General features: G+C 36.7%; 1 protein-coding gene across 1 annotated transcript in view; it reads left to right on the top strand.

Annotated features, from left to right (window-relative positions):
- Window positions 1–27,918, top strand: part of ADGRV1 (adhesion G protein-coupled receptor V1) — a 444,163-nt gene that overhangs the window by 41,313 nt on the left and 374,932 nt on the right. The window contains exons 22-30 of the mRNA XM_059695089.1: window positions 7,052–7,228; window positions 8,581–8,761; window positions 9,704–9,906; window positions 13,463–13,592; window positions 16,035–16,118; window positions 17,475–17,614; window positions 21,467–22,076; window positions 25,413–25,628; window positions 27,137–27,352. Coding sequence (XP_059551072.1) covers window positions 7,052–7,228; window positions 8,581–8,761; window positions 9,704–9,906; window positions 13,463–13,592; window positions 16,035–16,118; window positions 17,475–17,614; window positions 21,467–22,076; window positions 25,413–25,628; window positions 27,137–27,352 — 1,957 coding nt within the window. The remainder of the gene's footprint in view (window positions 1–7,051; window positions 7,229–8,580; window positions 8,762–9,703; window positions 9,907–13,462; window positions 13,593–16,034; window positions 16,119–17,474; window positions 17,615–21,466; window positions 22,077–25,412; window positions 25,629–27,136; window positions 27,353–27,918) is intronic.

Raw genomic sequence — 27,918 nt, 5'->3', positions numbered from 1 at the left:
CAGAAGCTTAATGAGTTGCTAGAAGTAATAACAAGTTAGCAAATGAAACTTTAGCCATTATCTTTAAACTTAATGCACTTCACAGAATATATAATTACACTCCACATGTAATTTACTTTTAAGCTACTATTTGATTGCCACATAAGTAGGTGAAATAATATGCATTGAAAGCTTCTATGAATAATTATAATGGAAACTTTATTAAATACAATATTTTGAGGTGTTTTTTTTTTTCTGCATGCCAAATGTACTAGTACTTCAGTAGTTACAACATTCTTAGTTGTTGGGTATAAACGCCTTTCTTATCAACCATCTTGGCCAGCTTAATTAATTAGGCTGTTTTACTGTCCTTATCAGTCCTGTCCAAGTTTTCAAAGATTCGTAATCATCTTGGTTTCCTGTTCAGTAATGTGAGATCTCATGAAACTACTTCACAGGTGTCAAATGTGACTGCAACAGCTCAATGTCTGTGAAAAGATGCCAAGGAACAAGAGAGTCTTTCCCTTTGCAAGTGGTTTTAGAAGGGTATATATGCAAATTGAAGTGATGAATAAGAAAAACATGAATTGGAAGAGCATGAGAAAAGTATCTAGGTCACAGGCTTCATTATAGCTCAAATTGGGGCATCTCATTGTCCCTCTTAGCACTTTGGATGGTGGTAATCATGAGATTTATAAATAGTGGTATTTTTCTATACCAGAAAGAGGCTGTCCTAGAGTAGGCAGGACCAATGTCATACAAATCTCTAACTTATAGAAATATGTTTATTTATAATGATAATACCTTTTAAGGTATTATCAAAGAACTTTACATGTTGGTTTTCATGCACCTTTATGACAATCCATAATAGAACTGCAACAAATATTAATTATTACGCCCTCCACTTTATAGGGTTATAGCCACTGAGGCTTAGAGACCCAAGCAAATAACTAACCGAAGTTGAATTATTTGAGACAAGATCAATACATAGTTCAAAGTTTGGCAGTTACTAGTACTTAATAAATATTCATTTTCTTTTCCTTTTTTCTCCTAAGATACAATGGGATGTCTTGTGACTTCTAACCTGTCATCTTTCCTTCTATATTTCAGTATCATCATCTATTTTTTAAAAGACAGATGGCGTCCATGAGGGTGTGAGAATCATGGTAGTGCCAGGGAAAGCCAGCTTCCTCTCAGTTCCTCAGGACCTGGCAGCTGTCTATGGCTCTGACCTCTCCTGTAATTCTCCCCTTTGGTCATTGTGTTGCCGTCACACTGTTTCAGGACTTCTTAGCTTCTCTCTTTGGATCTCTCTTACTCCAGCTCTTCAGGATTTAGTCATTCAAGTCTCAGCTCCAAAGATGTCTCCTCAATGAAGGCTTTCTTACTCTGTTCTTTCAATTAATCACTTTCTATTTCTTCACCTAGTTTTACTTTTTTTTTTCCTAGCATTAATCAAACTCTTATATTTTCTTTGTTACGTATAAGTCCGTTCACTTACTGGTTATCCATTTTCACCACAAAGTTGAGAGAGCTCTGAGTGTAATAAGGTCTTATTGTTCATGATTGTCTCCCTCACACCTAGAATGGAACATAGTAGATACTCAAAAGTCTTTATTGAACTTATGAATGTGTTTTAATATCAAAAAATGAAAAGGCTCATAGTTCAGATAACAAACACTTTTAGTTTCAGTTAAACTGTGTAAACAACCAAACTGGAAAAAAAACCCCAACAAACCACATAAATTTGAAAAACCTGCCTAAATAACTAATAGTTTTTGAGTATTTCTCTGGCTTTCTGGACCATTACAGTAAGTATTCTGGCTTGTCTCACAAGTTCTATATCTAGATTGGGTTGGTGTTGGTTTAGCTCCACCTAGGTATGCAACTTTGCCTGTTCCCAGAAATCTCAGAATTTGAATGAGGCCAGTCAAGCCTTTGATTGCAGAAGAGTGAACTTCCCTATGGAGGCTGTCCCAACTATGCTAGTAGAATTGCTGGAAAGAAAAAGAAAACATGATTGGTTATTCCCCAAGCCCACATGGGAGAAATAGAATACAGTGTATCTATATTGGAAAGAGTAAAGTTTAGATTGTTAACATAGGAAAAGTGTTAATTGAGTCTAAAAGGTTGAACATCGGAATTTGATTGTCAGGAATATTACAAATTTTCATTCCTGAAACTATTAAGAATAGAAGTATACAACTCTTACTTTCATCTTAGAATGATTTGAAGACAGGGATGCTATGAAATAGTTTTATCATCATCATCATCATCATCATCATCATCAATCATATTTATGGCTTACTGAAGTCATTCTCAAAGTGTAGCCCTGGGGTCTCCGATATGTTTGAGGAGTTCTCCAAAGGTCAAGCCTAATTTTATGAAAATACTAAGCTGTCTTTCTCATTTTATTGACAAGTGCACTGCAGAAGCAGTGGTTGCCACAAATATGCTGTCTGGTAGTTCCTTGTATGACTTGAGGCAGAGGCACTAAACGGTATAAGTTGTCATTGCTTTATTCTGCCCCACTTGCCTGTAGTTTAAAAGGTGCAGATTTTCACATAAGAATATCTTTGATGAAGCAGTACAGAATATTAATTTGATAACATCTTGACCCTGGAATCCCTGTCTTTTTAGTGTTTCATGTCACGAAATGAGAATCACAAATAAAGCACTTCTGCTTTGACCAAACATGGTAGTTGCCCTGAAGAAAAGTATCTGCTAGTGCATTGTGAGTTCAACTAGCTGTGCTTTTCATGGAACATCACTTTTACTTGAAAAATATGACTGACAGATTTCAGTTATTTGGACATGGGTATCTGGAATGCATTTTCATGAAAATGAAGTGAGTCAGTGACCACAAGAAAAACTACTGATAGTACTTGTTGCCAATGATAAAAATTTAAGCTTTCAAATAAAAATTAGAATTTTGGAACACTTTCAACTGCCAAAGTGAGCTTGCCTGTTTTTCAATACTTAAAAACCTTGCAGTTAGCAAGTGTGACTTATTTATTTTGTAAAATGAAATGTGTCAACATTTGGCAGATCTGTATAACTCAGTGAACCAATAGTTTCCAGATAATCAATGCATATTATTACAAAACCATGCCTGGGTAAAAAGATTGATTTAAAATGTAAAATAGACCAATGGGTTTTAATGTATTAGAGTATGATTTCACATTGTAACTTAACTCTAAGAAACTACCACTTGTCAAATTTTGGTTAAAAATATCAAGGAAGAATACCTATAGCTATCTAAAAAGACTATTAAATCCTCCCCCGTTTTTAGTTATATTTTTATACAAACCTAGACATTCTTTATATACTTAAATCAACATAAATAGCAAAAGACAAATTGATTGCAGAAGGAAATACTAAAATTTAGCTGTCTTCTATTAAGGTAGACATTAAAGAGATTTGTAAAAATATAAAACAATGCTCCCTTATTACTAACTTTTTGTTTTAGAAAGTATACTTATTTCTTATAAAATATGTTGCTTATTTGTAAGCATGTAATGAGTTTATTATTGCTGTTTTAAAATGATTAATATATCAATATTTTTTCCAGTTTTCAGTTGAAAAATGGTAATATCAATAGGTTTCAACAGCACAAGCAAAAAAATCCTTAGTGTTCTCAGTAATTTTTGTGAGTGTTCAGGGGTCCTGAAACAAAAATATTTGAGAACTGCTGGTTTAATTTATGCCTGGAATTGTCTTTAGAACTTAAATTTTATGCTTATTTGCTTCATTTCCAGAAATAAAAACCACTGTCATCTTTAGATTCTTCTCAGTGACATTGGAAAGTTAACTTTTTTCTTAGCCCTTCAAAAATGCTGAAGGCAATAAACACCCTTTAAAGACTTCTGAGTTGTATTATACTTTTTACATTTGTATAGACTTATAAAGTAATATCAAAGTTAAAATGAAAATATAATCACGTTAAATAATGCAAATATGTAGAATATGACATCATCTACTCTTTGGCATATTGAAAGAGATGAGAATTATTTTTTTTAAATTTATTCCCTCGTAACCAGGAATACCATGTCCTGGCAAATAGTAGGCGATTAATAAATTAAAACTGAATGAATGAATAAACCTGTATGCAGTTTGGAGCCCTGATGAGGCTTACTTTGGATCCCAAGTGAAACCTATACTGAACAGATGATGGTTCTATAGCCTAGTAACCACACTCTCATGTTGCCTTCCTGTATTTTATATTTTATGTACTTTATATGTTATTTTCTCTCCACCTTATTTTTGCCCTATTTTTATATGTCCTACAATCTTGTATGTCACCTAATTATAAATTAATGAGGTTGCTCTTTATAGTGATTCATAGAACTTACTAGTCTCATTATTTTACATTTATAACTAACACTTGGGATATGTTTTATGTTTATAAACTCATGACTTAAGACAAAATTTAGAGACATTTTGAGAGCATCTTTGTAAAAGTGAGAATATTATTTAACTTGGCCTGTGTTTGGTTTTAAGTGCCTGCCATATGTTATGTGAATAGATTCCTTTAGATAGAAGTGATATTGATATAATCTGATATCACTCATCATCACCCAAGCATGCGGCAAAATAAAAAATTAATTGGACGTGTAATTGTTTACCTTTAATCTTCTATTTCAATAGAGAAAGCCAATTCATGGCTCAGAATGGTACATTCTTTTTTTCTAGGAAAATACATATCAAGAACTCTTCTCAATGTTAACCTTTAAAATTACTCTTGTGCTGGTCTGAAGACTTGGCAACCGCCTGACTTGAAAGGGAAAACAGTATGGCTTGTATTGTTTCTTGTGAAAAAGAAAGTGATGATGGTTCTGATGACTATTATTTGGTGTTTTGCTCCTTCATATATTGGCCCAAACATTTGCTTGTATCATCAGCCTAAAGTCAATTAGATGAATATTTTAATAGTAGAAAAAATGTTTTAATGATTTAATCTCTCTGCCTTTATCATCTTCTGGTATTGATAAGTTCATCCTCGGGTTCAGTATTTCCCAAATTGGACAGCCTTGGTTGTTTTGGGCTTCCCATGCCAGTCGACCCGCAGGCAAATAAAGGAGTCACAGTGTTGCCCCAGGGTGCGTGGTCTTGGTCATTCTGAGGCACCAGAGTTGCTGCCACACTTTGGAGTAAGAGTGCTGATGTTCAGTAGAACTCAGGGGATTTACTGGTACATCAAGTGCTTCATGCTCACTTATAACTTTTAACTTCCTGTTTGTAGACAAATTTCAAATCTGTTCTCTCTAGCCCTAATGTCAGTACTGAAATGGCTTTATCTAATGTTGATCAGAGTGCTTATGATTGATATGAAACCAGTGACATATATAAAGATTTATATTTTATCTCCATTCAGTTGTAGTTTTTTCCAATGAATTGTGTTTGCTCACATAAAACAGAAACTAAATCAAGAGACTCAGAATTTAAGCATATGAAGACCATATTCTAAAAGATAGTACAATTTCTTGCTCCATAAAATGAATAAGCACTATCTTAAAGTGTTTAGATAAAAATGTTTTCTACATAACACACACACACATACACAACACGTGTGTATGCATATATAGAGAGTTGACTCTGCATCTCTGCAGATTCTGTATCCTTGGTTTCAACCAAATGTGGATCGAAAATATTTGAAAAAAAGTCACGTTGTTGCTGATAGGTACTGTGTAGTTGTGCAGTTGTAGTAGGCCAGTGGTGGTTGTATCTGTATGGAACATATGAACACACATTTTTTTTCGTATTACTATTCCATAAGCAATACAGTATAACAGCTATTTACATAGCATTAAATTATATTTGGTATTTTTTTAAAAAATATATCTTATTGATTTCCCACAGAGAGGAAGGGAGAGAGATAGAGAGTTAGAAACATCGATCAGCCGCCTTCTGCACATCTCCCACTGGGGATGCGCCCGCAACCAAGGCACACGCCCTTCACCGGAATCGAACCCGGGACCCTTCAGTCCACAGGCCGACACTCCATCCACTGAGCCAAACCGGTTTCGGCATATTTGGTATTTTAAGTAATCTAGAGATGATTTGAGGCATAAGAAAGGATGTGTGTAGGTTATATGCTAATACTACATCTTTTTATATAAGGGACTTAAACATTTGCAGATTTTGAAATCTTTTAATGGTGTGGGTGGTCTTAGAACCAAAAATAACCTATGGATACTGAGGAATGACTATGTTTATATGACAGAAATGTCAAAACTAAGTTAAGCAAGACATAAATGTCCTTGACCTAACTATTTTCTCCCCACCAGGCATTTCTCAAGACTCTCCCCACTTGCACTTACAACACCCTCAACATGATTCCCTCTGATCCACACAATTATATCATGTTCAGGCCTGGAGTGTTCTCCTGATGTCATGTTTCACCCTCTACCTCTGACTTCTGCCCCAATTGTTCTGTCTGTGCTTCACTCATAGAATTTTTTTTTAATATATATTTTATTGATTTTTTACAGAGAGGAAGAAAGAGAGATAGAGAGAAACATCGATGAGAGAGAAACATCGATCAGCTGCCTCCTGCACATCTCCTACTGGGGATGTGCCCGCAACCCCGGTACATGCCCCTGACCGGAATCGAACCTGGGACCTTTCAGTCCGCAAGCTGACGCTCTATCCACTGAGGCAAACTGGTTTCGGCTTCACTCATAGAATTTGAGTTGTCTTTTTCTTTAGACTTATCCAGAGAAAGAACTGTGCTTTTATTTTTTTCAAAAAAACCCTTTGTATTCATAGTATCTAGTATAGTGGCTGGCACACAGAAGGTATCAATGAATGAATTATATGCACAGTTAATTTACTATCATTCTGTTTGCTTTATTTATCCCTATAAAAGAACAGGATACAATGAATGGAGTCAATTATTTATTTGTTTATTTATTAGTAGGCAAAAATATTTCTGGAGGGATGTGGAAGCCTCCTTGGAGTTGTAGAAATTCACAGAACTAGGATTATGGTAAAAGGCTTGTATGAAAGCATTGTAATTGTGTCACTGATTTGAATTGCAATATAATTATAAATATTTTATGTTCAATTTCAGATCGCAGAGGAGGGGTCCACCATTTCGTGTGTGGTGGAGCGGACCCGAGGAGCTCTGGGTTACGTACATGTCTTTTACACCATCTCGCAGATCGAATCTGACGGCATTAATTACCTTGTTGATGATTTCGCTAATGCCAGTGGCACTATCACATTCCTTCCTTGGCAGAGATCAGAGGTACACCCTACCTTCTTTGTTTCTTTGACAGGCTCCTGGAAAGCTCTTTCTGATCTGTTCTGGTATTTATTTGCAGCTTCTTGATATTTAAGCAGTTTAAAATATTTAGGCAATTAGGTATGTGTCAGGGTATAAATTATTTTAAAAAAATTTTTTTTATTGATTTCAGGGAGGAAGGGATAGGAAGAGAGAAACATCAGTGATGAGAGAGAATCATGGATTAGTTGCCTCCTGCACACCCATGATTGAGCCCGGCCACGTGCCCGATCAGGAATAGAACCGTGACCTCCTAGTTGATAGGTTGGCACTCAATTACTGAGCCATGCAGGCTGGTCTAAAATATTTTTGTATTTATTTATGCAAAAGGAAATTAAGGATTTTGAATGGTGTGATGTGTGTTTATAGTTTTATGTGTACCTTAATCCCAGTATAATAAAGGTGGTATAGCTTGGAGGTTTATTATTGCAGGGTTTTTGTTATTACTGATACAATGGGAAACGGCGGAATTCTGAATGGTATTTTTTCAGGCAATGAGAAATTCTTGTAACTATAATCTCATTTTATTTTTAAATTTGGAAAGAATGAGGTGATTTTTTTTTGTTTTGAATTACAAGTGCTCTCCAGTGTTACCAAAACTTTTGATGAACCATCATTGCATTTCTGAATAGATGCTCCAGAAATAAATGACACTCTTTGTAAGTGAAATTGGGATGAGATCTCTTCCTATATCAGAATTAATTTTTTAAAAAATACATTTAGTTATACCTTGATCAGTTTCAAACACTTTTCACTAAAATGAACAATTATTTTAGTATGTATCAACACTTGAAGAATATTTATTGCTTCAATTTTAATGTATACTTGATGTTTTGGAGTCACTTTTCATAGCAACATTTGTCAGCTTGCATTCTAGAGGTAAGACATCTTAAATCATCAGGCTGTTGAGTGTTCCCCTTAGTTAAAGAGCAGTGACATTATTTTGGGTAGTGAGCACATTGGCTGTGTCATGTATTACTTTCTTAATGAAAAATTAACATTAGCCTGCCCAGTGTGGCTCAGTAGTTGAGCTTTGATCTATGAACCAGGAGGTCATGATTCAATTCCTGGTCAGGGCACATGCCCAAATTGTGGGCTTGATCCCCAGTGGAAGGCATGTAGGAGATAGCCAATCAATGATTCTCATCATTGATGTTTTTATCTCTCTCTCGCTTTCCCTTCCTCTCTGAAATCAATAAAAATATATTAAAAAACACACAACACAAATATAAATTAATTGCTCTTCTGTTCTGGGAAGTGATAAATAATTTATACATTCTTCATTGCTTAATGCCTCTGGATTTTTATTTGTTTAGGTTCTGAATATATATGTTCTTGATGATGACATTCCTGAGCTAAATGAGTATTTCCGTGTGACATTGGTTTCTGCAATTCCTGGAGATGGGAAATTAGGTTCAACTCCCACCAGTGGTGCAAGTATAGATCCTGAAAAGGAAACTACAGATATCACTATCAAAGCCAGTGATCATCCATATGGTAACCAAGCCCTTTTGCAAGAATAATCCTCTCTTCTCTAGGTGTACTTGGTCTTGTTAATAAATTCTTAAGTGATGTTTTTACAAATGATTTATGTAGAACTCCTTCCGACCCTCTTGCTTCTAAGCTCTTGAATTTCTAAGCTCCCATTTTGAGGGACATTGCTTATGAAGGAAAATTTAAAGATTAATTTCTGAAGTTTAATAATATATTTTCAAAAGTATATGTAGGATTATTTAAAATGAATGAAAGTGTTTCTATTCATGGCTATCAAAACATTTAAAAATATTATCCTAGTGTGATAAATTAACATCTAATTAATTTAAATACTTTGTAATTTATTAAGCGTTAAGAAGTGGAGTTTTTATTATATAGTATATATTAAATTCTTTTGTCTTATGCTGAAAAATTATAAATTCCTTAATTGGGGAACTATTATAGAAAAACTAAAACTGTTTTCTGCATTGAAAATTTAAAGTTCTTTTATAGGAATGAAGCAAGAATATCTATTAAAAGGTCTGTGTAGGAATGGGGGATAAAAAAGGAATATCTGTAATACTTTCAACAATAAAGATAAATAAAAGGTCGTAGTTAAATTTAAAAAATGTATTACAAATCTTAAGTTCAAGAATGAATTCTAGAGACCCAAATATGAGTAAATGTTTGATGATATATACTTTAATACCCTTTCACTATTCTTTTTATTGATACATAGGTCAGTTTTTTTAAAGACTTTTTTGGGTGGAGACAAGAAAAATTAACACTTTAATTTTTAACATTCTGAAAACTAAACATTTTGTGTCAAAAGCATGTTAATCAAATCTTCATTAAAGTCCTTTATAAATGATCAAAACAATTGTTCAAGACTGTTTCAAATGAGTAAGAAATTCTTCCCAATAAGAAATTGGGCCAGAATGCCCTGCCTCTCTCTGTTTCTGCCAGGCTTGCTGCAGTTCTCCACCGGGCTGCCTCCCCAGCCTGAGGACTCGATGACCCTGCCTGCAAGCACTGTTCCACAGGTCACGGTGCAGGAGGAGGATGGAGAAGTTAGGCTATTGGTCGTCCGTGCACAAGGACTCCTGGGGAGGGTGATGGCGGAATATCGAACAGTGCCCTTGACAGCATTTAGCCCTGAGGACTACCAGGTAAATCACTTCATCCTTCCGAAGTGGTATTTGCTCTGGTAAACCACACAGTCCTTGGCAGGAGTGGAAGGGACGTGGCACTGAACCTGGGACATAACTAAACAAGGAGAATAAGCACCGATGGCTTTTTAAATTTATGTAAATTAATGTGCTTCAGTCCCTTGAAGCCAGAATCTTACATGGCTATCATACTGATTTCACTGGGACCTTATATTTGTCGTAGGCTTCCCCTGCATTTATTTTAATGTTATAGGTTTTGTTCCGATGTATTTAAAATTGTATTTCTTACACAGTTTAAATCCTCTTGTCTGCATCCATCAAACAAAACCAAAATGATAAAGAAATTATATGTTCATGTCTTTCAGTTTTAATTATTTTTTTTTCTCCAAGTGAGAAGCAGTGTGGTACTGGGAAAAAAAAGTCTAGCTAAATTTCTCTTGTCCTGACATTTATTGTATCTTTACCTACTTTGGTATGAAAGCTATTCCACAAGACATCTCAGCTTGGCTTAGGATTGCCTTCTCTGCATCCTCTTAAAGAACACCTTAGTTCTTATATTGTCTTCAATTTCTAGGTAATCTGAACATTCCCACTTTCCAGTTGGATTAGCCTTTAATTTAATAACTAAAACAAAAACAACACACGCCTACGTCCCCCTTCTCCATTACAGTTGGAAAGCTAATACCTTCGGGGACATTTGTGAGGGTTTTCAGTGGCCTAGATGCCCTGCTTCTCACTTGTTACTACTTTGAGTCTTTATATCTGGAAACCTGATAACCTTTGCTCTGACCAAGTCTCTATGATGCGTCAGCTATCTCTGGTCTATGTTCACACAGAAGTAAGATTTTTGAAGCTGTGCATGTGAGTACATGTGTATGTTACAGGGAGGGTGGGGAGGTGCCAGGAAGGATCTGTACAGAATAGGAGACAATTGAATATCAGATATCACTGTTCTGAACTATATTCTCATATACGAAGATACAGGTGATTCTCACTATCCAGGTATTTACTTCAGCTCTCAGTGATATTAACCAACTGATTAATAACTGGCTCATAGTTGTGGGAAGTGTTCAGAGCTGGTACTCTGAGAGACAGGTGGGTGATGACATAGTCTGGGTAGTCAAGGAAGGCTTTCTTGGGGAATTTATATCTGTGCTGAACTCTGAAGTTTAAAGTTGGAGGAGAAAACCAGTAAGCTAGATCCGTGGTCGGCAAACTGTGGCTCTCGAGCCACATGCGGCTCTTTGGCCCCTTGAGTGTGGCTCTTCCTAAGCCTTAGGAGTACCCTAATTAAGTTAATAACAATGCACCTACCTATATAAGTTTAAAAAATTTGGCTCTCAAAAGAAATTTCAATTATTGTACTGTTGATATTTGGCTCTGTTGACTAATGAGTTTGCCGACATCTGAGCTAGATGAAGGGGAAAGAATTACTTTGAACTGGTGGTAAAATGGCATGAATCAAATGGTAAAATGGCCCTAGTTAGGGAAAAGCACAGGCTGGCAGAAGAACAGTAAGAAGACCAGTATTTCTGGAAAGATGAGAGATAGTTGTGGTGATAAAAGATAAGGTATGCAGAGACTGGATCATTTTAGGCTTTAAAGACTGTATGGCTTTTATTGTGAAAACAAGGAGAAGTAATTGAAGTTGTTATGTATTTATAAAATATCATTAGGTTGATCCATGGAGAATGGAATTAGAAGATGTAGACACTGCATGCAGAAAGACCAGTAAATAGTCCATTTTATGGAGCAAGGCAAGAGATGATAGTATCTGGGACTGGGCAGGTAACAGTGTAGATGAAATAGGTTGGCACAGGAAATATTGAGTTAAATACTCAATACAGATACAGGTAGGATTTGAGGATTGTTTAATGTGAAGGATAAAGCAAAGAGGGTATCAAAATGACTCCTTTGTTCCTGGCATAAGCAACTTGCTACTCTACAACTTTGTGCTGAGGAGAGGATTAGGTAAGGCATAGATTTTAAGGAAGATCAGAATTTAAAATTCTAACAAATTATACGAAAAATTCGAGGTAGATGTTAATACTTAAGTCTGGAATCAGAGGTTAGAAATAGAAATTTGAGAGTTGGGAGCACATAAATGATATTAAAAGCCTAGAGTATGATAGTTTTGTCTAAGGAGAGAGTTTAGATTCTGATGAACAGCAATTTTTAGAGATCACAGGAGAATGTTAAAATTGACAAACAACACTAAAAAGGATGAGCTGGAAAGGAAGGTAAGACAGGAGAGTGGGATATGATGGAATACTGGAGAAGAACATGTTTCCAGAGGAGGAAGTGGCCAATTGTGTAAGATTTGCTAAGGTCAAGAAAGATGGTTTCCTAAGACAGTCACGTGTTATTTCTGTTAAGACTTGCAGAATTACCCCACTGACAACTATACTGGAAAAGTTAATTACTTCCTTTTTTGAGCTAGCTATGTGTCTTTTATTGCAATTGTTACTCTGTTTGAATTATTGTATTACATACTTACACTTCTTCTGGAATGTTCTTGATGGAGTTAGAGATTTGTTTTCACCATTTAAAAAATATGTATATTTTTATTGATTTTAGAGAGGAAGGGAGAGGGAGAGAGATAGAAACATCAGCAATGAGAGATAATCATTGATTGGCTACCTCCTGCATGCCCCCTCCTGCCCACAACCCTGGGTATGTGCCCTGACTCAGGATCGAACCATGAACTCCTGCTTCATAGGTAGAGTCTCAACCACTGTGCCATGTTGGCTGGGCTGTCTTGACCATTTTTGAATCTGAAGTATCGAAAATGGTGCCATGCACATGCTACAGATGTTTGATAAATATTAAAAAAGTTAATGAACGCGTGATTAAGGGAGTTGGTACTTGGGTTGCTCATTTTACCTTTGAAATCATTAATAGTTCAATAAGATGATATATATGTTACACAAGGTAGCATTAGAAAAACTTAATATAAAAATGTATGCTCATAAGTTTAGGGGAAAATGCTTATATAAGAAATAGAAAAAAGGGCCTTAAGACTGAATTTAAATAACGTTTTGTTTCTTGTAGTATGTGAAGATCTATAATATGGGAGACCTATATTATAAAGTGCAGTTTCAAGTATAGACAAGGAAAAGTTAATGTCCAATGGACCCATATTTATTATTGCTTGGAAAAACTCTCAGGACAGAAATGCCATTATTATTATTATGTATTATATATTTAAATTACTCAGTTATATAATTTAAGTAATTCTAAACATACTTGTTCAAGAGAATTTTGGTCATCTCATGGAATTCTTCAGAAATTTATATTTCTCATTTGCCTGGATTACATTTCTGATGAATAGGCAAATAAGAAAGAAAATTTTTTTATTTTATTTAGTTGGGGAATATTCAGTTGGAATTTATATTGAACACTATTTGTATTTACTTCAGTATTTCTAATTTTATATTTACCTAGGTTCTTCTGTTTCAGTATTTAAAATGATTTTGGACAGAGAACATTCTCATTTTGTACATTCACATACAGAATAATTATAATCTAATGGATAAATCTCTCATTTGCATTTCAGAGTGCTGCTGGTACCTTAGAATTTCAACCAGGAGAGAGATATAAATACATTTCTGTTAATATAACTGATAATTCTATCCCTGAATTGGAAAAATCTTTTAAAGTTGAATTGTTAAACTTGGAGGGAGGAGGTAAGTCTGGTGACTCAAAAATATCAAATATTTGTCCACAAACCATGATTGTACATTCTGTTATGGAAATATGTTCCTTTGAATTAATGTTACCCTTTTTTCCATAAATGTGTATATTACTAGTTTTTGGAAAAAACAGTTTGAACATTAATAATTGCTTAATGTATATAGACAATCCGATGGATCATCCCTTTCTTGGTAAAAAGAAAATGTTTTATCTTCCTACATAAATGTATAATACTAGTTTTAGAAATCAATATTAAATTCATAGTTCCATTTACATATACTTTTGCTGTGAGGATTGGCTAATTCTGAGTTAATATCTCTAATTTTTATTATAAGGATACCATCTACTGTGGTATTTTTTCCCCTTTTTATTACCTGTTGGTCTTTTCCTAAAGTAAGTGTGCTTTTAGAATGAAATAGGATAATTGCCCTGAATCATCAAATTGTAGTTGTCAGTCATAGTTGGTGCCCCTAAAATCAGTTCTTTCCTTTGATCCTTTATTTAATTTTTACAATAGCTCCTTTAGAGCTACTCCAGGTGTGGCGTAGGTAAGAACTAATCCTTTTAGGTAATCTATTATGAGGTGATTATCAATAAAACAGGTCAATAGTTCCTTATCCTCTATTCTGATATTCAGAAAGCTGTGATTATCGAAGAGTTTTGGAATAAAAATAATCATTTTTTAGTTAAACTCCTATCTATCAAAGAGAGGCTATTTATAATCTTTATTATCCCACTTACATTTACTCTTTATGCTTGTTCTCTATGGACAAGTCCCCAGATCTCCATTATTTTCATGGCAGGAATTCATTAATCCAAGGTCACTATAAATGATTTAAAAAGTGGTTCTCTGTATCACTTATAGTTAAAAATACTATGTAACTGAACATATGTTATTGATCATTTCCTAATATTGATTGATAAAGAACATTGAATATTCTTCAGAAATGATATTTGTGACCATAGTAATACTTGTGATTTTATGTAGAAATTTCTTCCCATATCTTTATAATACGCATTGCTGTGTATTGATTGAGCCTCAGTGCTCATTTGAAAACCAGTCTTGCAGTTTCTTAGTAAGCAAATAGTGGCAGAGAATCTGATTTCCCCTCCCCCCAAGTGAGTTGGGATGGGAGGTAAAGGAATCTAGATACTGTCCTCCACTTGCTGAGTCACATAGCCATGAGACTGCCTGAGAAGCGAAAAAGCTTGAGAGCTAAATTCTGCTGAGGGTCAAGGAATTAACCCTCATTCCATACCAGTTTGTCTATAAAACTGATTCCACCTAAGATAGCCAGCCCACTGAATAGATGTTATGTGCTAGCCAGAGTACATTGGTATTGAACTTCACCCTTCTTTCTAACAACTAGTGGATAATAAGGGGGCAAAGCCATGCAGTAGATATTCTCTGAAATCTATTTTGCCTCTTAGGTTTTTAAGACATTTCAGGTTTGGGGTCCCATAGCTTCTCATATCTGGTATATCCCAGTCCTACTGAGGGGAACAGAAGAGCAGGACAGATCTAAGACTAGCATGCCAGTCAAGGACACCAGTAGAAGCACATTGGTATGGATGTGGCCTTGCTTCTACTCCTCCTTTTCCCCCACTGCTATCATCGCTGCCCTTCCTGTCTTTATTGTCTGCAAGCATTTGGTACAGTAATGGTGGGGGGATAAGATGTATTGGAAGTAAAGGTAAAAGTACTTTCTCTTAATTATAGTCCTTGTTTATTGCAAAGGTACTTTATTTTTCATAATATTATTTACTTCATCTTTACAGCCATGCTATAAAATGTAACATTTTTTTTTGTAGGTGAGAAAGTTGAGGTACCAAGAGGCTTAGTGCCTTGCTGAAGGTTTTACAGCTGGTATCTCTCATAGCCAGGGCTGAAGCAGAGAGTTTTAGACTGCCTGCCTAGGGTTCTTTCCACAGTGTCAGATGCAAAAGGGTAATCAAACCTGAAAATGGTGAACTATGGGGGAATTTGAATGTGTGGCTGGAGGGAAATGTTTGATGCGTTTCCCTAATTTAGAATTGGTTGTTGTGATTGATAAGGTACCTGTAGGAGGCATTTAGGTCTGAGTGTACCCACAAACAAATATTTTTAAAATATTTAAAATGTTAAAACAATTTACATTTCTGTAAATGAAAATTTAAAATTAAATTGGCAGAAATGGGAAATACCAATTACAGCTTACATGGAGTATTTCCGGAGGCTATGAATGATGTTTTGTAAGTTGGTAGCTTAACTAATTTATACTTTTACCACTTAACAGATCTATCTCTTTGTGTGTGTGTGTTTGTGGAAGAATGCATATTATTGATGAATATTACTGCATTTTCCTCTTTACTGAATATGTCTTAAGAGTTCTTAATTTTCTCATTGTGTCAATGTGTGTTGTGTGGGTTGTGTCTCTGTGTTTCTCCTTGAAAAGTGACTGCTGAACTCTATAGGGTTGATGGCAGTGGTAGTGGTGATGGGGACATGGAATTCTTCCTTCCAACTATTCACAAACGTGGTAAGCAGCTGATCTAAGGCCGTTTACTGTCCTACATTTTAACTTTCCTTTTTAGAGACAAAAAATACTAACCAATATTGACACCTACTATACACAAGTCCTGCATCTATTTTATCCCCTTAATCATCACAGCACTTTGTGAGGTATTATTGCCCCATGTTATCGTCACCCAGCTAGAAAGTGATCAAGTCACAATCGAGTCGGCCTGCCTCCAGAGCTTAGGTTCTCATCTCTGTATGAGCCTGCTGCAGTTTCCTGATTCTAATTGGAATAGAGATTTTGCTTTAATATAATTTACAAGTGATTATTGAAAAACATTTTACATAGTCTTGAATACCTAAATAGAACATTTATATTTTCATGTTAAATGAATCACTTTAATTTTTTTTTTTTTGCAAAAAGAACCGTGAATCTTTATATGTTGCATTTAGTCAAAACAAATGGGAAAAAGAATTTAAGAAGAGAATAAATGAGGAGAATAAGTTGCCAATTAATGTGAGGAAATATTGAAAAGATGATAATTTTTGAAGTATATTTATATACAAACATGATTCACCTTTTCCCCTCAAATATTTTTTATGTTAGGAGAAAATACATAGAATACTTGTTTCTTAAGGGACAACTTCCTCCTTTTTCACAATCTCAGGTTTTATATATTAGTGTCAGAACTCATGTTCCCACCCCTCTCATTTCTAACTTCCTTCAGTGCCTCATGTAATCTCTGTATTTAATGACTACTATCTTTGGATTTGTTTACTTATTTATTTTTGCCTGCATCCATTAAACATAACAGTCGAACATCTCAGGAAAAGAATTACTTATTTAGATTTGGATACCTTTTTAGTTATAGGATTGGACTCTTTGGGACTAGGAGAGGTAGATCTAGAATATCATAATATGATGAAAAAAAAAACTGGCCTAAAATTAATGCACATTTAGAAACCAAGAATCAGTTCAGTCAGATTAATGAAAATCATAGGGAAACTACTGTTTCATAAAGGGAAAAGTCATTTGGCTCATGTTCTTCTGAGGTCAGTACAGGTCGTGGGAGACTTTCCTTATAGACTTTGTATGGAAGAATGTTCTCTTTCACAGAAAAGAAAAAGAAAAACAAGTTTTCCTTATTCATCTGCAAATGCTTATGCAGCACTTGTGTATCACATTGGTACCAAAATAGAGAAAGGTCATAAAAGCATGAATATGTGTGGCAACCATCCGTGTCAGCCTTTCTAAAACAAATGAGAAGTACTCAGTGAATAGTACAACTGTTTTCAAAGGCTGTTGCCTGCCTTTTCCTTTGGTTTATAAATTACTGATTAGCATTCTCTTGCTGTTTGTTGGAACTTATTCATGCAGCCAGTCTAGGAGTGGCTTCCCAAATACTAGTGACAATTGCGGCCTCTGACCATGCTCATGGTGTATTTGAATTTAGCCCTGAGTCACTCGTTGTCAGCGGAACTGAACCAGAAGACGGGTACAGCACTGTTATATTCAATGTGAGTACATTTTTTTCCTGCAGTCCTAGACATGTTTTGTTCTCTTAGAACTCTTTTATTGTATTACGAAGGTGTATTTTAGGTCAGTTTTTTCTACGTAGGTGGAGGGAATGAGTCTAGTGGCACAAACAATACAAATTTCCACTAAATAGTGATTTAGCATTTGTCTTTGGTTTTGCATACAAATTTACCTTACGATTTTTAGGATTCCTGACTCTTTAAGGAATGTAATGGAGCTTTAGCACATATATATTTTTTTATTCACTCAGATATTCTGTTTAACAAACTTCTCCAAAATTTCAATATATAACCGGACAATCAGTGGGCCCATGCTGCCTGTCACTGTGTGAGCCAATTAAGCAGAGACAGGGTTGAATCATTTCTGAGTGTTTATTCCAGTATTGCTGGCAATATGGGAGAGTAGCAGGCCATCCACAGAAATCTGCTCTGTATACCCCACCATAAGCCAGCTGCTTATATTGGGTAAAAGGACAAAGATTATATGGGAAAGTAGTTTACCAAATGGGCAGTTAACAGATAAGCAGAGGGGATCTTCAAAGGGCTTAGTGATATGCAAGGGCTGGTGATTCCGTTTCTGCAGCAAACTTGTTAATCTGTTCATGACTAGAGGCCCGGTGCATGAAATTCATGCATGGGGGGTGGTGTCCCTCAGCCCAACCTGCACCCTCTCCAATCTGGGACCCCTCGGGGGATGTCCGACTGCCAGTTTAGGCTTGCTCGCCTGCCTGCCTGCCTGATTGCCCCTAACTGCTTCTGCCTGCCAGCATGATCACCCCCTAACCCAGTGGTTCTCAACCTTCTGGCCCTTTAAATACAGTTCCTCATGTTGTGACCCAACCATAAAATTATTGTCGTTGCTACTTCATAACTGTAATGTTGCTACTGTTATGAATCGTAATGTAAATATCTGATATGCAGGATGGTCTTAGGTGACCCCTGTGAAAGGGTCATTTGACCGCCCAAGGGGTCGCGACCCACAGGCTGAGAACCACTGCCCTAACCTCTCCCCTGCTGGCCTGATTGACGCCTAACTGCTCTCCTGTTAGCCCAATCGCCTCCAACTGCCCTCCCCTGCCAGCCCAATTGTCCCCAACTGCCCTTCCCTGCCAGCCTGATGGCTCCCAACTGCCTTCTCCTTCTGGCCTAGTTGCCCCCAATTGCCCTCCCCTGCCACCCTGGTCATCCCTAACTGCCCTCTCCTGCCGGCCTGGTTGCACCCAACTGGTCACCCCCAACTGCTCTTCCCTGCATGCCTAGTTGCCCCCAACTGCCCTCTCCTGCTAGCCTGATCACCCACAACTGCCCTCTCCTGCTGGCCATCTAGTGGCGGCCATCTTGTGGTGATGACATCATGTGAGGGCGTGATGCCACCAAGGCTTTTATTATATAGGATAATAGGCAGCTCCAAATGGGGAGGGTTGGCTGCATTTCTAGGTGAGCTCCCAGGTCCCTTGTGTAACTGCCAGCCAGATTAGAAAGTGCCTTCTTTAATCAGAAAAACAATCACAGTTAACAGAGCATGATTAATATTTCTTACAATTCTAGATGGTTCCCCAACATTCTATTTCTGCCCCTATCAAGTAGTTTACTACAACAAAGTTTTGTTTGTCACTCGTGTATGTGTCAAACTTACATAGGCAATCATTAGTTGTTAATGTCAAAGAGGCCAGTAAACCAGGAAAACTGAGACATTTAGCTGAACAAACTGGCCATGCAATTTATAGCTGATCATAGAAGGTTACCTCCCTAGCGAGACCACCTAGGCTTCAGTTGTATTTTAGTTCCATGCCCAGAAAAGCAGCAAAACCAGGTGGGCAACAGCAGAACCAGTTGCAATGACAAATGACCCCCTGCCCTAGAGCTGACCAATGAGTGAAGACCAGGACACCTGGAAAACTGATGAATATTCTGCTCAAACCCTCCTCTGAGACCTCCCCTAGGATGCCCACTTGCAAGAGAAATAAAAACCCTCAACACAAAGGACCAGCACAAGCTTTCCCTCTGAGGAGCGTTCCTGCACCTTCTCCTCCTCCCCCCGCCTCCCACCGCCTCCCCTTCTTCCACACACAGGCACAAATCTCCTAAATTCTAAGGGACCCCATGAGACCTGCAGCCAGTAGAGAAATGGGCAGTGGCAGCTCATCTCAGGCTAGTAATCCCCTGAACCGGTCTCCATGGCCCCGTTTTCTCCTAATGCAGCGGTTCTCAACCTGTGGGTCGTGACCCCTTTGGCGGTCGAACGACCCTTTCACAGGGGTCACCTAAAACCACCCTGCATATCAGATATTTACATTACGATTCATAACAGTAGCAACATCACAGTTATGAAGTAGCAACGAAAATAATTTTATGGTTGGGTCACAACCTGAGGAACTGCATTTAAAGGGCCAGAAGGCTGAGAACCACTGTCCTAATGAGACTTCCCAGTGAGCGAAGGCAGCCGGCCTTGGCTTATTCCTTTCCTGTGGCATTTTTAGAGAAGCACAGCTGCCCAGCCTAGGCTGTCCTGTTGCTTACTCTATGCTAAGCCCTTTTTTTCTTTCATTGTCCTCAGCTTTAATAAATGTACCTTTAAAGTCACCTGGACTCGTGCTGTGGAATCTTTACTGCTTAAAGTTAAGAACTCACAGGCAGACCTGCTCAGGGCCAGGGACTGAGGGTTACAGAGGCCACATCTTAACAGGCACTTCTGTCTTTAAGAAGGGGAATTGTGGATGTGGAGAACTACATATTGGCTTCTTTCTGGAAGTGAGACACAGCATTTGCACGTACATGTCCTTGGTTAAAGCAAATCACATGACCATGCTAATGTTAAAGGGTAGAGAAGTGCAGTCTTGTCTTATCTCTTTCCCAGAAGGAAAGAAAACCCAGTGTTTGTGGACAGCAATAATAAAAACACTATACAGGGTATATGTGTGTGTATGTGTTTGTGTGTACCTACTCTGCATTTTTTCCAGTAGGACTTGAATAGTTTTCTATTGTTAAATAACTCAGGGGAGCTAGAAGCGTGCTCAGCTTCCTGAGATTGTATATAAATAATGAAGAAAAATCACTCAAAATATATCCCTCCTGCACTCTTATGACAGATCTTCAATAAACCGTTCTGGAGTAAATTGAACAACTTCTACAACAGTGACTAATTACTCAAGAAAGAAAATAAAAAAGGATTATAGGAGAGGATAAAGTTTTATAAAATTTCTGTTTCACATTTTATTTTGAGACAACATATTTTAAGTATAAATTAAAATCATGTTTAGTTGGAACTTATTTGGAACATTTTTAAAGCTTTATCTTCTTAACATATTGACAAAAAGGCATTTCTTCCTTCTTAGATGTATTTTATGTAACCTTGGGTCAAATATGTGTTTGGTGAGTTTGTTTTTCATATTATATTGAAGATAAAGGAAATATTATAATTTGTTTTTAAAAACAACTTTTATGGCTTTTCATTAAAAATGTTACTCATCTATTTACAATGAAGTATGTATCATAAATTCAGTAAATATAAAAATGTTAATGAATGTTCTTAAATATAATACATTTTAATTATATTTACTTTATTATTTATATATATTTTAATTGCAAAAATACAGATATAGTTTACTTATAAGCTACAAATGTTCAATCAGTATTTTGTTTCATGCAACAATCAGTTTTTAAATAGGACTCTCTGTGTCTTCAAAAATGGGTTAGTACATGATGTCTGCCTTTAAGAATCTCATATTTTTTAGAACAATTTATATAAAATTGCTATCATTCTGTATTTACAAACTTCTAAGTTAGTGGTTTTAATACCTCTTTTAATACATTTTAATATTCAATATTTTATAGATTATAAGAAGTCATGGAGCTCTGTCTCAAGTGACCTTGCTATGGAGTATAGACTCTGATCCAGATGGTGATCTGGCCTTCACCTCTGGTAATGTCACGTTTGAAATTGGGCAAAAAAGTGCCAACATCACAGTGGAAATATTGCCGGATGAAGAGCCAGAACTGGATAAGGCATTCTCTGTGTCAATCCTCAATGTCTCCAGTGGATCTTTGGGAGTTCATACTAATGCCACATTAATAGTTTTGGCTAGTGATGATCCCTATGGAGTCTTCATCTTTTCTGAGAAAAATAGACCTATTGAAGTTGAAGAAGCAACTCAGAACATCACATTGTCAATAATAAGGTTAAAAGGCCTCATGGGAAAAATCATGGTCACATATGCAACATTGGACGATATGGAAAAACCACCTTATTTTCCACCTAATTTAGCCAGAGCAACTCAAGGAAGGGACTATATACCAGCTTCTGGATTTGCTCTTTTCAGAGCCAATCAGAGTGAGGCCACAATAACGATTACAATTTTGGATGATGATGAACCAGAAAGGTCAGAGTCTGTGTTTGTTGAACTACTCAACTCTACTTTAATAGAGAAAGTACAAAATCGTCCAAGTAAGTATCCGTTAGTGTATTATTACTATTATTATAAATAATAATTCTAAAACAATAAGTTAAAAATTTGGTATAATAGAAATTCTATAAAAATATTAAGCTCTAAATTTGAAAGCATCATCTTAGTTTACCTATAGGGTAAATGGTAGTGGGACACTTGAAAATATGAATGTAAAGTCTGTTACATTCCAAGCCTAAAGTTGTAATCCAGTGTAACTGACCTCTAGTAACTATCTATACTAACAAAAGGGTAATATGCTAATTAGACTAGATGTCTTCCAGACATCCTGGACAAAGCCACAGTGGCAGGGGCTGAGGCTGAGGCACTTAGGGTCAATCAGGCTGGCAGGGGGAGAGCAGTTAAGGGCGATCAGGCCAGCAGGGGATCAGTTAGGAGCATCAGGCTGGCAGGCAGAGGCAGTTCGGGGCGATCAGGAAGGCAGACAAGTTAGCGGTCAGGAGTCAGCATTCCCGGTTTGCGAGAGGGATGTTCCAGATTGGAGAGGGTGCAGGCCAGGCTGAAGGACACCTTCCCATGCATGAATTTTGTGCACTGGGCCTCTAGTCTATATATATAAAAGCCTAAGCAACTAGCCGGCTGGTAGCTATAATGCGCACTGACCACTAGAGGGCAGATGCTCAATACAGGATTGGAAACCACAGGCATGGAAACATGGAACAGACTGATGAATCTCAGAGGGAAGAGGGGATAGGGGAGGGCAGGAAGAGATTAACCAAAGATCTTGTATGTATACTAGAGGTCCGGTGTATGGATTCGGCCTGGCCTGCGCCCTCTCGCAATCCAGGACCCCTTGGGAGATGTCGGAGAGCTGGTTTCGGCCTGATCCCTGCAGGCCAGGTTGAGAGACCCCCACTGGTGCACGAAGGGCCTCTAGTTGTACTATATATTGTAACTTCCAAAACATTCTGTAATTAATCCGGAGATTCCAAGGACAGTCCTGGTAGCAAGAGCCGGAGCCTCTCACCTTAATCAACTCTGGAAGAATTTTTAAGCAACAGAGGCTCTTTGTTTTGGCCAAGTGGATCTGACAACTGCATGAGGGCAGGGCCACAGGGCTGTGGAGCACTAAGAAATCCTGTGAATTTGTGGGTCATTGAGAGAGTTGAGAAGACCCTGGTTGGGATAAGAATGAGGAATCAAGAGTGATCCACAGAGGATCTGGTAGCTTCTATTGGAAAGTATAAGCCACTCTCCCTGGTATTGTGTGGCTCAGTGGCATCGTAAAGAGAGTGGGGTAGTACAGGTAGGGGTAGAGAGCTGGGCTTGAGCTGATGCAAGGAACACACAGTTTTTAAGTGAGATAGATAGAAGTAAAACAAGGAGGGATTACTACATATACCGGTGACTAGGAGCTGTGGGTACTGGTGTCAGATAACTATGTTCCAATTATAATAATAAAACTAGTTTTAGCCTCAGTGTCCTTATGGGCAATACAGAAATATTATAGGACTTAAATATGATAATACATGTGAAAACTAATACAGTGTCTGGCACTTGGTAAGCATTCAATATATGTGAATAATTATTAATAATAAAGTGGTACATGTAGAATATCAATGAGCTATGGGAGGGGAGAAACAAATGATGTATTTTATGCTTGATATGTCCCTGGGATCATACAGCAGGCTTGGGGCAGTCCAAGATAGGCATAAGCCATATGTGAAATTAAGAACAATTAAGGGCAAATCTGTGTGATATCGATTCAGATTTTAGTAGGCAGAATCAGTGTAGAACCTAATAGGATCTGTGTTACTCTACTCTGAGTGTAGTCAAGTTTCAGGAGAGGTTTGTTGAGTAATTGTATATAAGAGATTAGACAAACCCTACAGGTAACTTCCTCCCCATCTTTGTGGCTCTGATTCCTCCTCTATAAATTGGGACAATATTACTGACCACATAGGGATGTCATGGGGATTAAATGACTTGATATAAGAAATGTACTTGGAACAACGCAAGGCAAATAGTGTACACTCAAAAAAAGTCATCTGCTGCTACAACTCTCTGTCACTGCCATTCTTTTCTAAGTTAGTTGAATTTAATTATATTATACTCATTTCTACTTGTAACTTTATGATGTAATTTAGCATGACGTGAGCCTATATAGTTGAAATTAAATGGTGTTGTTACTTGTTTTTAGGCTAATTTGCCTGAAAGTGTTGACTTTTATACATTTTCACATATTTCCAAATACCATCATTGTTAGAGATATTCTAAATATGAACTCTAGAAAGAATACAAAAAAATTAAATATGACCTCAAAATTCTTCTAATAAAAGTTTTAGATGCTTTGTTTGTGTTAAAAGACCACTTTTTATGTTGTTTTGGGAACGGTTCTGGCTGGAATTGGACCTCTGAATGAGGGGTAGTTTTTGGAAGGTCCCAAATGCCTTCAAAATAAGCTTCGCTCTCTTGATAATAAGTGGAAAGTAAGAAGAGAACCTTAAAATTATTGCACTCACTCTTTTATAGCAGCATTGGGGTAGCATTGAAGCGCTTTTTCCAGATGAGGTAGTTGAGTTAACTAAGAAGGGGTAGAGAGGAACAGGTTTGTGAGGGAGGAAAGTTGAAGCAAAGACACAGTAATTTAGAGTATGATGATTTGCTGCAGCTGGTCATTGAGGTCATGGAGTCAAGTTACTATTAATTTTGTAACTAAAATGCTGTTTTAAAAAAATTTATGGCATACTGGTAGCTAATTAAAAGATCAAAATTTTGTAGGTTTCATCATTATCTCTTGTAATATATGCAAAGCGATGATTTATTATACTCTAATTCTTTTTGCTTTCTGACAAATTTCTAATACTTATTAAATTATACCTGTACGTTAACTATTTGTTTGCTATGGATTCTATAATAAAATCTCAATAGAATATAAAGCTATAAGGGTAGGGACTTTCTGTTTAATTTATTTTTGTACATACAATGCCTAGATCAGTGCTACTACATAATAATAATATTTCATAGAGAGCCCTGAATCGGTTTGGCTCAGTGGATAGAGCGTCAGCCTACGGACTGAAGGGTCCCGGGTTCGATTCCGGTCAAGGGCATCTACCTTGGTTGTGGGCACATTCCCATTGGGGGCTGTGCTGGAGGCAGCTGATCAATGTTTCTCTCTCATTGATGTTTCTCTCGCATCGATGTTTCTGACTCTTTCTCCCTCTCCCTTCCTCTCTGTCAAAAATCAATAAAATATATTTAAAAAAATATTTCATAGAGAGAAAACACTAAGTTATGATCACATTTGGTTGATGGAATCTTGCTGAGGCTTAATGACTAGTTCTTAGAATTTTGATAGATTTTCTTCTCTTTTTCAGTTCCCAATTCTCCACGCCTTGGACCTAAGGTAGAAACTATCGCTCACCTAATTATCATTGCCAATGATGATGCCTTTGGAATTCTTCAGCTATCAGCCTCACTTGTTCGAGTGGCAGAAAATCATGTTGGACCCATTATCAATGTGACGAGAACAGGAGGAGCATTTGCAGATGTTTCTGTGAAGTTTAAAGCTGTGCCAATAACTGCAATAGCTGGTGAGAAAAGACATCTAAGGAGCAGTGAAGTGTTTTAGAGGGGAATTTTGTCCTTGATTAACAAACCTCGAAGACGTAGTTAGAAAAATCAGCCGGAAAACACAATACTGCTGCATCTTTTTAAAGGAACATATCCAGATCTTTCATCACATATCTATGACACTGATTTTGTACAATTTATGGAAACTGCTAGTGAATTGTATATGAATGTAAAAGCTCTGATGGCCAAAATATGCACAAACCAATGAAAAGAAACTAAGGAAAGCATGGTTAGATTTTCCTCTGCGTACCTTTTAGTTTTTTGAAAGGGACTCATGTAAATGATACCTAGGAAAGAATGCAAGATAAAACGTGCAGCCGTATGACCACAGTACTTGGCAATAGTTTTGTTTCTCGACCCTTTATCTTGCTGGTTTCCTTCTTTATTAAGAACATGGAAGAGACAATGGTTGCCATGAACTATTTTATGTATAAGCAAAGTGATTTCATTGCCAAATGCAAGCATTAGGAGACTGCCTTCTTTGGTGGTGCAGTTACCTAGAGGGAGAGTTGCCTAAGAGCAATTCAATTAGGTTCTTTCTAGTATGCACTCAAAGGAACATGAGTGTGAATGGATGGGGTAACAGGCTTGATTTTTTGGAATAAATTATCTGGATATGAGACTTGCTTGAAAAGATGATAAACTGGGCTCATGTATTCCCCAGGTGATGTGTGTGTGTGTGTTTTCTAGGAAATTTGCCCTCAGGCTCCATAGGAAGTCTGTCTCCTTCCCCAACCACTGTTGGACCAGAAACAAAGTCATCCTGGGCAGTTATGCAATAGCTGATTTTAATCCAACTTTGTACAAAGGTCCCTAGATTCCAGCTATAAAATTGATGATGCCGACATGCCCATATCAGTGCAACAGTATAGTTTATTTCCCCAGTGAGATTAGAATTCTAGTCTTGTTCTTTGTTTTAAAAGTATTATACACATTTTTATTTTGTAGATAAAGGGCTATCTTGTGGTTATAAATGACCTATGGCTATCTATCCATATCTATATCTAAAGTCCCAAAAACATATAAACGCTTTAACAGCTGATAGCTTAGTTTTGAAAATGAAATGGATTTTAATAAACACTGCCTTTATAATTATTCAAAGTGTGTGTATACATTTTTGGGGGAATGCTATATATATATATATATATATATATATATATATATATATATATATATATATATATATATGACAAACAGTAAAAATTATACACACATCTTTCTAAAAATGAACATGTGAACTCAAACACCCTTAGGAAATATTTTTCATTGTTTTGTCACATCAAACCCCCAACCCCTTCTCTTTAAGCAAGACAGGTAAAGTCTTCTTGTTTAGAATAAATTTAGTAAATATTCTCAAAAAAGTCTTTCCAAGTACATCCATAAAATTTGATACATCATAGATTCCCCTACTATGTGGCATGATTATATTGTGGAATGAATCTTGGCATTTTGCTTTTTGTCTCTGTAGGTGAAGACTATAGTATAGCTTCATCAGATGTGGTCTTGCTAGAAGGGGAAACCAGTAAAGCTGTGCCAGTATATATCATTGATGACATTTACCCTGAGCTGGAAGAATCTTTTCTTGTGCAACTGCTGAATGAAACAACAGGAGGAGCCAAACTAGGGGAGTTAACAGAGGCAATCATTATTATTGAGGCCTCTGATGACCCCTATGGATTATTTGGTAACCAGATTAGTTTGTATCTCTCTTTCATTTGTTTGCATAGATCATACTTTTCTTTGTTTTTAGGGATGAAGAATTGATTTGGTCATGTTCTCTTTTTAACTTGTTAATACTGATATATACAGCATCTTGTACACTCACTGGCAGTGGTGAGTGGTTAAAAGATTGTTTAGAACCTTTGCATAAATGTAGAAGTCACAATCTTTTAACCTTTTACATTATATCTGGCTCCTAAATGTGTTTTGTGAATCTTAGATAATTCTTTAAAAAATTAATTTATAGAAATTTACACAAAAATTTGGATATCTGGGCTTTCTGGTTTAGTAGGAAAGTCTGGCAACATCCAGCCCCCTCTCCCACATAGCATCTTCATGGGAGCCATATAGCCACTGTCCCTTTGGACTAGACTTACACTGTGCAGTTAGCCACAGAACTCATTAGATCCTCTTCACTCACAACTGGTGTATGCCTGACCCCTATGGGCATCTGGATTTGTGATTTCTGCTTCTATCATAATGAAAAATCATTTTGAAATTTTGGTAACCCAACCACTTTGTATCACAGCA

This window comes from Myotis daubentonii, chromosome 4 (assembly GCF_963259705.1).
Source record: "Myotis daubentonii chromosome 4, mMyoDau2.1, whole genome shotgun sequence".
NCBI classification, from domain to species: Eukaryota; Metazoa; Chordata; class Mammalia; order Chiroptera; family Vespertilionidae; genus Myotis; species Myotis daubentonii.
The sequence above is the reverse complement of the archived record's forward strand: the minus strand, read 5'-3'. Positions and strand labels throughout refer to the sequence as shown.